Source organism: Plecotus auritus (genome assembly GCF_963455305.1).
Source record: "Plecotus auritus genome assembly, chromosome: 3".
NCBI lineage: Eukaryota > Metazoa > Chordata > Mammalia > Chiroptera > Vespertilionidae > Plecotus > Plecotus auritus.
In genome coordinates this window covers 42,793,689-42,808,187 of record NC_137772.1, presented here as the reverse complement: position 1 = coordinate 42,808,187, position 14,499 = coordinate 42,793,689, and the positions used below count along the sequence as shown (strand labels likewise).

General features: G+C 46.6%; 1 protein-coding gene across 4 annotated transcripts in view; it reads right to left on the bottom strand.

The window, feature by feature from the left end:
* The window catches only part of DOCK9 (dedicator of cytokinesis 9), a 281,552-nt gene extending 268,965 nt beyond the window's left edge, over positions 1-12,587 (bottom strand). For all 4 annotated transcript variants that reach the window (XM_080662392.1, XM_080662395.1, XM_080662401.1 and 1 more), the window contains exon 1: positions 12,351-12,587. In XM_080662392.1, coding sequence (XP_080518518.1) covers positions 12,351-12,479 — 129 coding nt within the window. In that variant the 5' untranslated portion in view covers positions 12,480-12,587. The remainder of the gene's footprint in view (positions 1-12,350) is intronic.
* Between the last annotated feature and the right edge of the window lie 1,912 nt (positions 12,588-14,499).

Below are 14,499 nucleotides of genomic sequence, written 5' to 3'. Positions count from 1 at the left end.
CTTTCTACTTAAGAAAACAGCAATATGTTAAAATGACAGCTTAAATAAATTCTCTAAACAATCTTAGAAATGCAACTCTTTCTGTAATAATACAATTTGAACAAAATTGCCATTTATAGCAGAATATTTACTTTAGCCAAGGCAAAGCAGCTTGCAAGGTAAAATCAAATAGATTAACAGTTTATTCTACATTAAAGAATTTTAGGTTAATAGGCCTGGGAAGGTTTTCTCTCACGCCACATAATTATTTTAACCAAAGTATACATAATATCGTGATTTTTCCCATCCCTTAAATAACTTATTTGACTACTAAATTAATTCTTCCTTCTTCAATAAGTTTATATTGAGATCTTTTTTAGATTAATCCTGTAATTCTTGCTTTTTATTTCTTTCTCTCTTCCCACCTAATACCCCTTAAACAGAACTATAGAATTCCTTTTTGGCTTGTGGAAAAATGTGTCAATTTCACCTACAAACTGGCCTAGGCCTAATGAAATATACAAGCAGGGAGGAGATCCATGGTGCAAATAGATGTTTCATAGTCTGATATTATCTGATTACCATGGTCTGTAAAAATACTTGATGAAAAGTGCAAGTGTAAATGAAGTCAATTCAATTATTTCCTGTGGTCAGTGGAAAATACATTGGACCAGGAGTCAGTAAACTAGATTTCGTTCTTGCCTGTAATACTAACTAGCTGTATGACCACAGACAAATTGAAGACTTTACTTCCTCATCTGCAAAATTAAAAAAACTGAACCAAATGGCCTCTAAAGATACCTTTCACCTCTAAACAGCATGATTTCATTTCCACGTCACAAATTTCTGTCAACCCAGAGAATTCATGGTACTTTCCAGAAAAGTGCTTGAATTTCCAAGAAATTCAATTTTTAAATTATCTTTTAGACAATCCCAGCCGTCTGAATGAGGAGGAAATGTTAACTATTAGCAATGAGACCTTAAGTGAGTTGAAAACCAGGAAAAAAAAAAAAAAACCTATCCTTGTTTGACTAGATTTTCCAGAGGCTCAAGCAAGATTTTTTTAAAAAGAATTTTTATAAAACTGTCAAATGCAAAGTTTCATTATTTCACATGGGCTTCCTTCCTCTATGAGCATTTAATGAGCAGGGCTCCTAACTAGTCGACAATACTTTTGCAATCAAGATGCATGTGTATGTCCCACACAGGAACACATTTGACATTAAGAAACACACCTAAGACGTACAACTGTAACTTTCAAAGAGTACTAATGTAAATGTCTTATATGCCAAAATTTCCCTTCTATATCCAGTTTTCTTTTTCTTGATAGGTTATTATCCATTTTCTTTGTTTAAAAGTAAAACAATCCTATGTAATAAAAGACTAATATGCAAATTGTCCCCTCGACTGGGAGTCTGACCAGGGGGCAGGGCTGGCCAGCCAACCTCCTGCATCCCCTCCCCCAGGCCTCATGGCCCAGATCGGGGCAGGCTGACCAGATCCCACTCATGCACGAATTCCTGCACCGTGCCTCTAGTTAGAAAATATTAGACTATGTAAGGGAAAATCATATATGCCTACCCTTTCATGTATTCCCTTCCAACATTTTTCTTAACACATGTTATTTTTTACACAATTGTGATTATACGTATTTCCAAATACTAGGTGTCTTTTTCACCCAACATTATAATTGTTCCATGTCATAAAATTCTCTCGAAGCAGGACTTATAAGGGTTGTATGGTATTCATAAATAACAAAAGCTGGCACTTCTTGGGTATTTACTGTGTGCCAGGCCCTTGTCTAAGTGCTTTATATGCATCTGCTCACGTAATCATCACAGAGATCTATGTGATAAGTGCTATTACAATTTTCATTTTCAGGGTGGAGAGCTTTCTCAGAAGAGCAAGGTTTAGAACCTCCTGAGAGCAAGTTCTTATCAACTCTACCCTATTGTCATTCCTAGCAAGAAAATAACCCTTATTAACAGAAACTTGGTTATATCACCATATTTTCTATATTTTAGAATTCAGGAACTAAACATCTGATATTTAATGTACTCCTGCAACAAAAGAGAATAGTTTACTATAACATCTGTAAAATCACAAAACTTTTTCATGAACAAAATACTGCTTATACTTTTTTTAAAACATGAATAATTCTGTATTTACTGTTTATAATTTTTTTAACTTAGCATGGTAAACATCCTTCCTTAAAACATTACTATAACCACATGACAGAAAATGTATTTTCTGTTAAGACAGTGTATTTTCTGAAAACAGAGTATGTGAATCTCTAAATACATAAGAGCTTGAGAATAAACTTCAACTGGTTGATGGAGACCCTTAGTAATTCAGACATCTGCTTTCAGATTAACATTCAATAAATGTCAATCTATAATAAATAAGTGGGCATGTCTCTAAATACATACACTGACCCAGCCAGCCTCCAAGTAGACACACTCAAGCACTATCTTAATTGAATTATCCCTGCCAACTTCAAAGAAAAGAGTGGCAGGGAGATTCAAACAAACCATTTGGCATAACAGAATTCTGATCAGATAAGGACCTTGCTACCAATTCACTGATAAGGACCCAAGAAGTCCTTAAGAGAAAAAGTGACAAAAATGTAAAAGAAATAAAAACAACTTCACTATCCAAGTAAGTACTCCTTGATGGTTTGTAAACTTATGGCTTAAATGAATAAAAAGCAGCTCCAATTGTTTTTATTATTTGTATATTTGTTTTACTTGTAGTTTCCTCCCCCCCCCCAAATTAATGAGTTACTAAATACCTAATAGAAGAGACGGATCAGTGTTCTTTTACATACTGGAGCTCCAGAGAGTTGTGAAAACAAATAAAGGAAATTAACGTTACTTGAGTCAAAATGTGTGGCCGTTTTCAAAAATTATGCAAAGATGATGCAGATATACTGACAACCTGACCAGCCTTTTCTAAACTATTGCAAACACAAGGCCAGTGCCAAAGTGATACATGCGAGAATACCAACAATTTATCAGGTGGCAATGAAAAATTAATGGCATGATGGAACCTGTGCGTTAGGAAAATTAATCTGGCAGAGAGAGATAGGATTGAATGAAGTAAACAGAAACGGTGTAGAGGAGAGAAATTAGGGACATTGTGGAATCACAAAAGGATGAAAAATGGAAACATATAAGGTAGAGTCTTTAGGATGCATTCATTCATCCACAAAATATTAATTGAGCCAGACACTGAAGAAATCATGGTGAACAAACATTCCAATGGGGGAAATACACCCTGACACATGCATATACAAAGAAATACATGAACGTGCTAAGTGCTACAAATAAAAAGAGCAGGCAGGGCATGTTTTGGTTTGAGTGGATAGGCAAGGCCATGTTAGTACAGTTCCAAAGACCAAGGGGAGTGGCCTGCCAGATGATGAAGCTGGCAAGGAGGTGATGATTACCTGAGGCAGAGGTAAGAGCTTCTGCCAAAGGCCTGAGACTGGGGTATGAGAGAACCTCAACTCCAGAGCATGTTAAAGCTGGGCCAGTGAGCAATGACAGGGTGGTGCCCAATAAGGAGAACACCTTACTGTCCAAGGGAAGATGCTTCTACTCCAAGGGCAGTGGGAAGCACCAGTGTATTTAAGGATTCAGAATTGAAGCCTTAAGGACAGAGTAAGAATGGTAGCAGAGACCAGATGGGCAACCCTATCCTCTACTACTTCAAAGACCAAAATAAATGAGGGCAGGAGACAGAGGGGAGGGACTTACAGGTGGCAGCAATCATGAGGGCTACTCACCAGAGAGTTCTCTCTCCTTCCAGGCATACAGATGGAACTGTACTTCCCTCCCTTTTGCCAAAGTATGGCCATGAGACTTGCTTTAGCCAATGGCACATAAGCAGAAGTGGAAGCTAAGAGCTTATAAGGGAGTCCCCACACTCTTTCCCTCAACAGGGACCCACTACATTCAAGATGGTGGCTGTTTCATCAACCCAGGATCCAGGATATGGACAACATGGGTCCCCAGCCATCCTCAATGCAAAGGAAGAGTGTGTGGGGGGTGGGGGGGAAATAAAAGCTTTCTGTTATGAGCCACTGAGATTAGGAAGTCATCAGCCCATACTGACTGATGCAGAAATAGAACATAATGGATGTAGTGATGATGGAATGAGGGAGGCAAGAGGAGATGAACAGAAGAGATAAAGGAGGAATTCGAGATTCAAAGTTGGTGACCATGAAAATGATGCAAGCTGCAAAAAGGTGGCTGGTTTGCGAATAAAAAGTGACAACTTGTGCTTCATAGATGCTGAAGGTAAAGAACTGGTAGGACAGCCAACTACACATCAGGCAGGTTAGCAGAAAACCAGATCTGAGCTGGGAGAAAAATCAGAAATGAGATAAAGATCTAGAAATTGCAATAAAGGTGTTCAGAGTGAAGGGAGGAGATTAAATTCTATGAACTACCGGTGGAGAAGAGACCCTTCAGGAAAGCTCTTGGTGGTGAGTGCAGCAGGGGGACAGAGTAAAGAAAACAAAAGAGGAAGGAAAACCACAGAAGGGGATGGAGGAGTACTGGCCAGTATCAAGTGCTACAGACATTTTGAAGACAAATTAAAGGAGGACTGAGAAGCCAACCTACACAAAGGACAGGAGCCAGGCTGCAGGGTTGCAACTGAAGGCCACACAGTGGTTAGTTACAAAGAGTTAATAGAACCGAGGCAACCAGGTCCAAGTCCCGGCCTTCCAATACTGTAAGGAAAGAATTTTCTTAAGTCATGATTCTTCTAAAATAAAATTTAATGGTATCACAAATGGTCCACATTCCACAATTTTTTTTAACTACGTTAAGACCTTTAGATAGTTTGCAGTTGGTCAGCATTTTACATTTTCTGCCCTGAAGAGTCAGCACTGTGACTTGAAACACTTTATACACATTTCACAGTAGTCCTTAAGAGACATTCCCACAAATGTAAGTATTGGGCCAAAGAAGAGGAGCTTCTCAAAGTTCTTGATACATATATGATATAACTGCAAAAAGGTTATATGATTCACCATCTTATAATATACTAGAGGCCCGGTGCACGAAATTCGTGCACGGGGGAGTGGGGTGTCCCTCAGCCCAGCCTGCACCCTCTCCAATCTGGGATCCCTCTCACAATCCAGGACTGCTAGCTCCCAACTGCTCACCTGCCTCCCTTCCTGATTGCCCCTAACCGCTTCTGCCTGCCAGCCTGATCACCCCCTAACCACTCCCCTGCCAGCCTGATTGATGCCTACTGCTCCCCTGCCAGCCTGTTTGCCCCTAACTGCCCTCCCCTGCAGGTCTGGTCACCCCTAACTGCCCTCCCCTGCAGGCCTGGTTCTCCCCAACTGCTCTCCCCTGCAGGCCTGGGTCCCCAGCAACTGCCCTCCCCTGCAGGCCTGGTCACCCCTAAGTGCCCTCCCCTGCAGGCCTGGTCTCCCCCAACTGCTCTCCCCTGCAGGCCTGAGTCCCCCCCAACTGCCCTTCCCTGCAGACCCAGTCACCCCCAACTTCCCTCCTCTACCAGCCTGGTCAGCCCTAGCTGCCCTCACCTGCAGGCTTGATCGCCCCCAACTGCCCTCCCCTGCTGACCTGATCGCCCACAACTGCCCTCCCTTGCAGGCCTGGTCCCTCCTAACTGCCCTCCCCTGCTGGCCTGATCACCCACAACTGCCCTCCCTTGCAGGCCTGGTTCCTCCCAACTGCCCTCCCTTGCTGGCCATCTTGTGGCGGCCATCTTGTGTCCACAGGGGGGCAGGATCTTTGACCACATAGGGGCAGCGACCTTGTGTGTTGGAGTGATGGTCAGTTTGCATATTACTCTTTTATTAGATAGGATAGAGGCCTGGTGCATGGGTGGGGGCCAGCTGGTTTGCCCTGAAGGGTGTCCCAGATCAGGGTGGGGGTTCCCTTGGGGCGTGGGGTGGCCTGGGTGAGGGGCCTGTGGTGGTTTGCAGGCCGGCCACACCCCCTGGCGACCCAAGCAGAGGCCCTGGTATCTGGGGTTTATTTATCTTCTACAATTGAAACTTTGTAGCCTGGAGTGGAGCCAAGCCTTCTGCTTGCTCTGTGGTGGCAGCCATTTCTATTGGGATTTATTTATCTTCTATAACTGAAACTTTGTACCCTTAAGTGAGGCCTGGACCAGCCAGGGTGTGTGGAAAGCTTGGCTTCCTCCATCACCGGGGGCAACCCTAGCCTCCTGCTCTTTCCAGCTCCGTGGCTGCTGCCATTTCTGTTTGGATTTATGTATCTTCTATCATTGAAACTTTGTAGCCTTGAGTGGAGGCCTAGGCCGGCAAGGGCAGGCAGAAAGCTTGGCTTCCTCCATTGCCGGGGAAACCCAAGCCTCCCTCCTGCTCTCTGTGGCCGTAGCCATCTTGGTTGGGCTTACTTGCATATTCGCTCCTGATTGGCTGGTGGGTGTGGTTGGTGGGTGTAGCGGAGTGATGGTTTTTTTGCATATTACTCTTTTATTAGATATGATGATTTAAGATGGGGCTCCTACACTGTTGTTGTGCAACATCGTTTATTGAATGGTACACCCACTATATTTGACCCCTCCCATGATACCCCCTAAATGCTTACACACAGAGATATTTCTGGGTTTTCTCTTCCATACCACAGACCTCTATCCTGTCCTTGGGCCTGCATGACACAAAACTATCACATATACCCCAAGATTACACTTAGGGGAAGATCACTCTAAGAAGAGTATGTTCATAGGGTGGTTTGAACCTCTTTCCTAAAATAGATTTCACAAAGACAAGAAAAAATATTTTATGATGTGTTCTCAGCCTATCATAGAAATTGCTCCCAAAATTGGCAACTATATTTCTCAAAACTTTTCTCCCTCTTTCCTAAAACTTGCCCCTCTTTGCCCAAGCTGCTTTCCTTCCCCTTTGCCTACCTGAGCATCCTAAGCATTATCTCAGTCTCTCATTCTTTTCTGGGGGGGGGGGGGGGGGGGGAGTCCTTCTTAGGTCTGTATCTTCCAGGTACAGTTCAACTCTTCATAAATCCTTTCCTATACACCAGTTCTGTCATTTCATCTCCCTCAATTTTCGGAAGCAAACATTTGACCCTTTAAACTTGCTCCTTTGTGCTGTTATCCATCTTTTTATAGATGACTGACCTTTCCACCTGTTTAGATCATAAACCGTACAGGGCAAGGGCCTGCTCTAACAAAACAGCATATCTTTAGCACCCAGCAAAGAATCCTAGCACAAAGCAGGCACTCAATAAATGTGGATAAAGATTTCACAATTCCTTCCTTCCCTTTTCAAATTCAAGGCCCTCCCATCTCCTAGTATTCAAAAAGACTAGAAGCCAAAGAAATAGAACCTGTTGTTGATTATCTAGTTGGAGATGGGCCTCCACCCTGCTTCCTGTATTTTGGGATATTTCTGTTTGTTAGGACTCCACCAGAGGGTGGAGAAAGACAGTGAGGTGAAGCTCAGGCCAGTTCAGTTGCTGATTTACTAACATATCTGATTTAAAATTACAGCCAAAATGAGGTTTTATGTTACCAGAGCATTTCAAAGAACACCACTCGGGTCTCACATTACCTCAGATAATACTGGAATCTTGAGCTGACTGAGCTGGGAGGGTGAGGAAGGCCCAAGCACATACTCTGAGAGATTATCATTCCACACCTTCTGTCCATCCTCCTCCAATAACACAAAGGAAAACTTAGTAATGACCTAACTTGGTTTCATTTCGTTTTGTTTCATTCCATTCCATATTGTTAGATCCCAGCAGGGGCTTGCCATGGAAGGAGAGTTTGAAACTGAACATACTGAGATAAGATCAGTAAGGAAGCCGGCAGCCAGATGACTTGGGCATCAATACCCAAGTGCATACAGTCGGCAAACCAACGAAAAGAGCTGTGTCACAATCCTTAAACCTTTCAGAGAAAGGATATTTTTAGGCCTTGAGGGGTATACTGTTAGATCTAGGCCATTCTGATGCTATCTTTAATACAGTGAGAGACCCAAGGTAAAATGCCTTCAGGTCCAAAAGCAATCACAACTCAACTCTGCTCTGGGAATTATTTCTAGTTTTTCTTCTGAGCTTGCATATTTTGAGCATGCTGCCCTCCTGACAATTCTAAATCATGGAAAGCTAATTCTGGGATCTGTGAAGATGGTTCTTTCATTACCCAAAATCATAAATTACCCTTCCTACAGTAAACATTACTGGAATATTACTAGTAGTACATCTTCCACTCTTATAGAAGCAGCCTGTGAGTGGGGAAAGGAACTCTAGAAACAATCCTGTAAAGCCCCGTTTAATAGAAGAGGAGCCCTGAGGTTCAGAGACTTAAGGTGACTTAAGCACAAGGTGACTTAAGTAGCTGGAAGAATACATGCCAAGCACTAAGAGCTTCACCTGTATTGCTCATTTAATCTCCCAATATCCCTATAATTTAAGCACCAGTATTACCTCCACTCTAAAGATGAGGAAACTGAGCACAAGGTTAAGTTATATGCCTAACATTGCATAGCTGATAACAGGTAGAGCTGGGATTACAACCCAGGAGCTGAGTCTCCAGAGGCCATGCTCTGAATTACCAAACCTGTACGATTAAAACCCAGGACTCTTGACCCCACCAAAGGTTCACTCCATTATAAATCATTCTAAGGCTCACAAAAGAATAAACCACATTTGAAAAGGTCTGCAAACCATGTTAGAGCCTGATTAGAACAAACTACTAATCAAATTAGTAGTTTCGCCCTAGGTGATCTGGCTCAGTGGATAGAGCGTCGGCCTGCAGACCAAAGGGTCCTGAGTTCGATTCCGGTCGGGGCACGTACCTTGGCTGCAGGCTCCTCTTCGGCCAGGGCCCTGGTTGGGATGCGTGCAGGAGGCAACCAATCAATGTGTTTCTCTCACTCACATCGATGTTTCTCTCTGTCTTTCCCTCTCTCTTCCACTCTCTCTAAAAGATCAATGAAAAAATATCCTTGGGTAAGGATTAAAATAAACAAACAAACAAAAATTAGTAGTTTCTTAAACAATCTGGAAAAACTGAATAGTGTATCAACAGATTGTTAACTTTATCATAATGGCATTATGTAATTATGTAAGAAAATATCCCTATTTTTAATAATACATATTAGGTACATACCAGTAGGGGTGAAAGGACAGGAGGCCTGGAACTCACAATCACACACAAAAGAAAGAAAGAAAGAAAGAAAAAGGAACAGCTGAAACAAGTCTGCCAAATCTTTTTTTAAAATATATTTTTATTGATTTCAGAGAGTAAGGGAGAGAGAGAGAGAAACATCAATGATGAGAGAGAATCATTGATCAGCCGCTTCTGCCCACCCCCTACTGGGGATTGAGCCCACAACCTGGGTATGTGTCCTGACCAGGAATCGAATCATGGCCTCCTGGTTCATAGGTCTATGTCGGGGTGGGCAAACTTTTTGACTCGAGGGCCACAATGGGTTCTTAAACTGGACCGGAGGGCCGGAACAAAAGCATGGATGGAGTGTTTGTGTGAACTAATATAAATTCAAAGTAAAGGAGCGGAGGGGAGAGCAAGAGAACCAGATAGAACAGCCGGATCTGGCCCGCGGGCCATAGTTTGCCCAAGGCTGGTCTATGCTCAACCACTGAGCTACGCTGACCCAGCTGGCAAATCTTGATAATTATTGAATCTGGGTGATGGAACATGAGGGTTCACTATACTATTCTCACCACTTTTTATTTTCAAATAAGTTCATGTAAAACCATTTTTAAAGGTCCACAACCTAAACATATAAAAAATAAGCTATGAGGCAATGAAAAATTTATGAACACATCTCACTTTTACATTTTAAAGACTGTTTGTTAAAAGGCAGCCCTTATAACCCACTGAACTATTTAATTTTGTTGTTTCTGAACTCACTACGGGCCACTCATCAATACTAGAAGCATGGGAAGAGCTAGTTAAATCGATATCCTGTTCATTTTTCCTTTTAGTCCATCTGTAAAACTGCTTTATTAGTCAGCTAGTTAAGAATATTTAATGAGTGTTTATTATGCTGGAGGTGTTGTGTTAGTGCTGACACAAGTCGTCAAAGGCAGAGCAGAGTAATATTTCCATCCAAGCATAGATCAATGGACCACAGGATTCCAAAGCCTGGCTTGGCTGTGGCCTGCTTCCTGCATGGATCAGAGTTACTGTCTTAGATCCTCCTAGACTCAGAGCATAGCTGAGCCAGAACCTGTGTGGCAGATGCACCAGCTGTGGCTTCCTGTCAGACACTGGGGAGTAGCAAGAGGGAGGCAGAGTACCTGGCAGTGGGGGAGGGAAGTGAGGTTTAAGGTAATTTTTAGTATCTGTAAGTTACCCCAAATTCCTCCTTCTGCAATGCAGAACCATTGCAATGCATTTCCCTTTCAGGGGGAGTCTTGCACTCACCAGAATAGGCCCACCTACTTTTCTGCATATTACATTTGTTTCATCAGACAAGTGATCACAGATAAACAACCCTAGGGATTGAGACAACAGCCAGGCCCTGGCTGTTCATGCCTGAGGGTATCCAGGGAAAACTGATATATTATTAAAAGTATCATAGGGTAACACAGTAGAAGTATGTCACACACAGGTATGAATGAGCACTGAGTCACTATCAGTAGGCCATCCTTCAAAAGAAAGAGCAGATATTCAAGGACTGTCGAACATCAATAATTAGCAGTGTTGTATCTCTGTTGGCACTTCTGTGCTCAACCTAATGGCTTATTAAACTAATACCTCCCCTTCAATCCTGGTCTCCAGCACTTTGAAAATTATGGCACAGTCATGTTTTATTTACTCTTCTTTTGCCTCAGGTCCCTGATGAGGACAGTAGCCCCAGTTTAAAGAACTAAGTCTCATGTGAAAACAGAAAAGGTGCCACAGATGTTTGCGGGCTTTACCCTTAACATATACATTTTGGCTGAAGTTGGGAAGACGCAGACATCCTACTTAAAAGCCAAAGCAACATAAGTTAGTTCGGATTATGGACGAGATGCCAGGTTATGGTCTTTTGCCAACTCCTGCTCTGCCCCTTACCATCAGCAGATCAACTTCAGTAAAACAGAAAATTTTTTTAAAAAGCCCTGTTTATTATGGAACAAATTGGAGTTTGCAGAATCTGGAGTGAGTTGGCAGAGTTGGCAATTGAGGGAAAAATCAAACCAAGCAAGCTGAATTTGGATATCAGCAAAACTTCATCGACAGTCTCCGCAAACATCATCCATGTCATCCTGTGTCTGCCCAGGAAAGGGATCTGTCTGCCATCAGAAAGATGCCTCAGCCCCTGTGTTAAGGAACCTGGCACTCCATCCTGATAATACCCCACACACAGTGCCACAAACTCCAGAGAATCACTTCCAAGGCCCATCTTCTTGCATTGTTCCAACAAAGACCACAAATCACCCACCCACAAACAAGCCCCTTTCAAGAAAACAAACAAAAGTGACAAGGCAAGTTGCTACTAAAAGTTTCCAGCTGCCCCGGAGAGCATATTGCTGCTCAAACGTCGCTCCTCTCCAGAACCATGCAAGTGATCAGGCATACTGCATTTCCAAATACAGCAGGACCAGCCCTGCCAGTGGAAGTTGATTTTAAACTTCATCTCCCTCACATCCACGGGCCTGTTCTCTAAAGACCTTCTGCTACAACCAGATTAAAATCTCGGAGTTGCTTGCTTCGCTTGCTTCAAATCCCCATACTTCATAGTAATTTACACTAAACTGAAATTACCAAGGGTTCCCATCACGCCCCCTCTCCCTTCATAAGAAGAGACCAAATATCAGGATGCCGGCTAGAAGAAGGGGATGGAGAAAAGGATGAAGAACCCCTTCCCTACTGGAGTTCGGCCCATCCAAAGGGTCCGCAGGGCCATCTCCAACCCTGGGTTGCGGACTGGAAAAGAAAGCCCCCATTTCCACGGCCCTACGCCCCTCCAGGCTACAGGTGCCAAGCCCCTCCACATACCGAGGGAAAAGTGGGCTGTGGGAGGGCTTGGGGGCTGGGGGAAGGAGAGTAATTTCCCAGGTGGCAGAGGAGGTAAACTGGCAAGGGGGTGTGGGGGGGGTGTGGAGTGGGGAGTGGCGATCTCACCCCCAGAGAAGGGGCAGCAATGGGAGAGGACCCCCGGACACAGGGTGGGGTCTGGAAGTTGCCGCCCCTCCAGTACCGTCCCTTCTCCCCTGTCCAACGCCCCCGCCCCCCTTTCCCACCACATCTTAATCTTTAAGACCCAGCAGGGTCGGCTGCTCCACCTCAGCCGGACCAACTTAGAGGAGCGTGGAGGGGATCGCCGCCCGCCCACCTCCCTCGACCCCTCGACCCCTCGTCCCCTCGTCCCCTCGCCCCGCACTCACCAGGACCACCGAGCCGCGCACTACCTCCGACACGCTCTGCCGCAGCTCGGCCGCGGTGCCCGGCTTACTCAGCGCCCGGGTGAACTTCCGAGTCTCCGCCGAGGCGGGGAGCAACGACAGCTGCGACATCCTCGCCGCCGCCGCGCCACCTCCCGAGGTCCGGCCGGGCCGCGCCGCCGCCAGGTGCGCCCTGGGCGCCCCGCCCGCCCGTCCGCCCGAGGCTCCCAGCGCCGCTGCCTGCTTCCCCCGCCGCCCGTCCCGTGGCGCAGCCCTGGCCGCGCCCTCCGAGCCCTGTCACGCTCCAAGGCGACCTCCTCGGTGTCCGCAGCTCCCCGCGTCCGGGGCAGCGTCTGAGCTGGCTGGGGGTAACCGTGCCTGTGGCCACAGCGGCAGCGGCTCCCCCATGCCACCAGCCTCCCTCCGCGGCCGCTCGCCGGGCCGCCTCCTCGGGGCGGGGTGTCCGGCGCGGCGTGGGGCGGGGCGGACGGAGGAGGGGCTGGCGCGTCGGGTCGGGCGGGCCGGGCAGGGCAGGGCAGTCTAGCCCGCAAGGCACGGCGCGGGAGCGAGGCAGCTGGACGCAGGTAGCAAGCCGTGTGGGCCCCCTGCGAGGCAGGTGGGGACTTCAGGGGGCGCCTCCTTTCAGGTCCGATGCTCCCCAAGCCGCACGCCCGACTGCCCCAAGGCAAGGGCCGCACACGCTGGAGAAGGGCAAAGACTCGGGAACTGGCGCCTGTACCCTGGGACTCTGGGATCCCTGTCCCTGGAGCGCCCCCCCCCCCCCAGCATCCTGGGGACTCCAGTCACCCTCAGGGTCCAGGTTCGGGTGGGGGGGGGGCACCACGCCCCACTGTGCGCCTAGGGCTTGAGGGATCGGAAGTTTCAGGAAAGTGGCCTTTTTGCAGCACCAAGGGAACACTGGGCCGTCCCAAGCTGTGGTGGTGGGGAGCCGGACGGAGCGCCGCAGGCACCCCTGGTGGCGCTCCTTGGCCTAAATCCACCATTTCACCCCCGAGGCGTCCAGCGAACTGTGGGAAGCCTTGGGAGCCTAAGGAGCATCCCGGGATGAGGACGTCGTAGGCCGGGACAATTGCTACCGAGTCACGCAGACCTCCGCCGGCAAGGGCGACCTGCTGCGTCACCTTGGACGGGATCAGAACTTCTGAACCTCTCATATTTCTTCTATAAACGAAGTACAATAATCTGCAAGAGGCTTAAATGACACGATACGCCTGTCTGCCGCCCCTCCGTGGCCTGGCCAGGCTGCAAAGCGCGGGGCCCAGGAAACCCCGAAGCGCAGGGTCTGCGAACCCAACGTGACCCAAGAGCTGGCGGCTGCTAGCGACAGCTCCCACTCTGGGGAACTTCTTCACATAGCCTTTGCCGCTTTTCCATCCTAAAAGGCACCCACCGCCTTTCCTCCTTTTCCCCCCTTTTTTGAGGATACTCTCAGCAGCCTACCCCTGACCCCGCTGCGTAGGAGGGAGAATTTGCGCAGGGCCCTAAGCGCATGCTCAGTGGATTGGGTTTGGGTTTGGGTTTGGGTTTGGGCGGATCCCGGGGCAGGGAACCTCTTTAAGAGTGATTCTGATGATTGGCCAGTCTGCGCAGGCCACGCCCATACCCTGCTGATGGACAGCTTTTTACCTGCCAGATCGGCTTACGGGGCGCGCGCGGTGGCAGCTCGCATCCGGCGTTCAGGGGAATCCTGGCAGCTCTTCCAGGCCAAGTATCCAGGGGCCTCGGAGCCGCTGTTACTACGGGGAAGGAGGCCCCATTGCGTCCCACCGTGCCAGAAAAATCAAACACTGGGCTAAACCGGAGTCTTAAAGTGGTAGAGAAAACTACCAATCCAGTGCTTGAAACAGAACACCACCATTCAGGACTTAATGGGCAGGTCTGGCACATAATAAGACTGGAAGTCGGGCATGCAATCAGCACTCAATAAATGCTTGCTGGATTAGATTGTTTTCCTAGTGGATTGGAACGCAGGATGTGGCACTGAGTGAGCCTGATGGACTGGAAGATAAACAAAACAAATAATGTGTGGATAATAAAAACAATCACACAGTAACCTATTACCTCTATGAAATCAGGGAATGGCCTAGAGCAGGAGTGGGGAACCATTTTTTGCCAAGGGCCATTTGGATAT